This window comes from Otolemur garnettii, unplaced genomic scaffold, assembly GCF_000181295.1.
Source record: "Otolemur garnettii isolate 467f Iridium unplaced genomic scaffold, OtoGar3 scaffold00164, whole genome shotgun sequence".
NCBI lineage: Eukaryota > Metazoa > Chordata > Mammalia > Primates > Galagidae > Otolemur > Otolemur garnettii.
In genome coordinates this window covers 650974-652193 of record NW_003852559.1, presented here as the reverse complement: position 1 = coordinate 652193, position 1220 = coordinate 650974, and the positions used below count along the sequence as shown (strand labels likewise).

At 32.3% G+C, this 1220-nt stretch overlaps 1 protein-coding gene across 3 annotated transcripts in view; it reads right to left on the bottom strand.

Annotated features, from left to right (window-relative positions):
- Positions 1-1220, bottom strand: part of PRDM5 (PR/SET domain 5) — a 211259-nt gene that overhangs the window by 110580 nt on the left and 99459 nt on the right. For all 3 annotated transcript variants that reach the window (XM_003800056.2, XM_003800057.2, XM_012811562.2), the window contains one exon: positions 237-321. In XM_003800056.2, the coding sequence (XP_003800104.1) occupies positions 237-321 (85 nt within the window). The remainder of the gene's footprint in view (positions 1-236; positions 322-1220) is intronic.

The following is a 1220-nucleotide window of genomic DNA, read 5'->3' as shown; positions in this document are numbered from 1 at the left end:
GGGTGACAAATTATATGGTGACTTTGAAGATGTTTAATATCACTTATTCTAATCACCTTGCTTTATAAATAAACATAGGTCTAGAGAATTAGGTAACTTGTTCAAAAGCACATGACTAGTTCAAAGTCCAAACTAGAATTTAGAGCCAGGGCTCCTGAAAAGCACCAGAGAGTTCCTGAAAATAACAAGGAATTCTTTTGTAGTGATTTCAATATAAACAAGAGCACACAGTTTACCTGAATGGGTGATCATATGACGTTTTAGCTGATTAGCTGAAATAAATTTCTTCATACATTCTTGGCAATCAAATATCTCATGAATCTGAAAAGGTTAAATTGACAGTTAAATCAACTGTCAAATCCTAATATGTGATATACGGCTCAAGCAAAAATGTAAACAGGTGGACAGTTGCTACTATAATATCCAAGCTACCCATTATAATTCAGCCCTAATTTATTCATACTATCCAATATAAATTGAAAATGCAATGAACATAAGTTGCCTAGTAAAAACATATCACTAAAAGAAAACAAGATTCACAATCCTTAAATATTTAATATTAAATTTGTAGTCTGTAAAAACTTATAACCAGTAATTCTAACTCTATTGTTGTATAAAAATTTAGACTTAGAAATAAATATGGGCAGCACCTGTGGCTCAAAGGAGTAGGGCGCTAGCCCCATATGCCGGAGGTGGCAGGTTCAAACCCAGCCCCGGCCAAAAACTGCAAAAAAAAGAAAGAAAAGAAAAGAAAAGAAATATATAACCTGCAGGTAATAAACAATATGCCCTTTACAATAACCAACAATATTTTAAGCTTAAAAGTATACATTACAGAGCAAAACATTTAATTACAGTGAAAGGCCAGAAGACAAATGATTCTGAAAAGCAGTTAGTTCCCAATAAAGACTCATATGACAGGAAGACCATGATTTAAAATTTAAAAAAGGAAAAATATAAGCCAAAGGATACGAAGTAGCAGATATTCAAAATAAATAAATCTGTAGAACTAATGTAAAACATGAGGATTATAGTTAATAACAGTATATTGTATTCATGGTTTTTGCTAAATGAGTAGATTACAGCTATTCTTGCCATGGGGGGGAGGGAGGAATAACTGGTAACTGTGAGATAAAGGATGTGTTAGTGTCTCACTAACATAACCGTTTTACCATATATGTGTCTCATAACATCCTGTTGTATACTTTAAATATAAACAA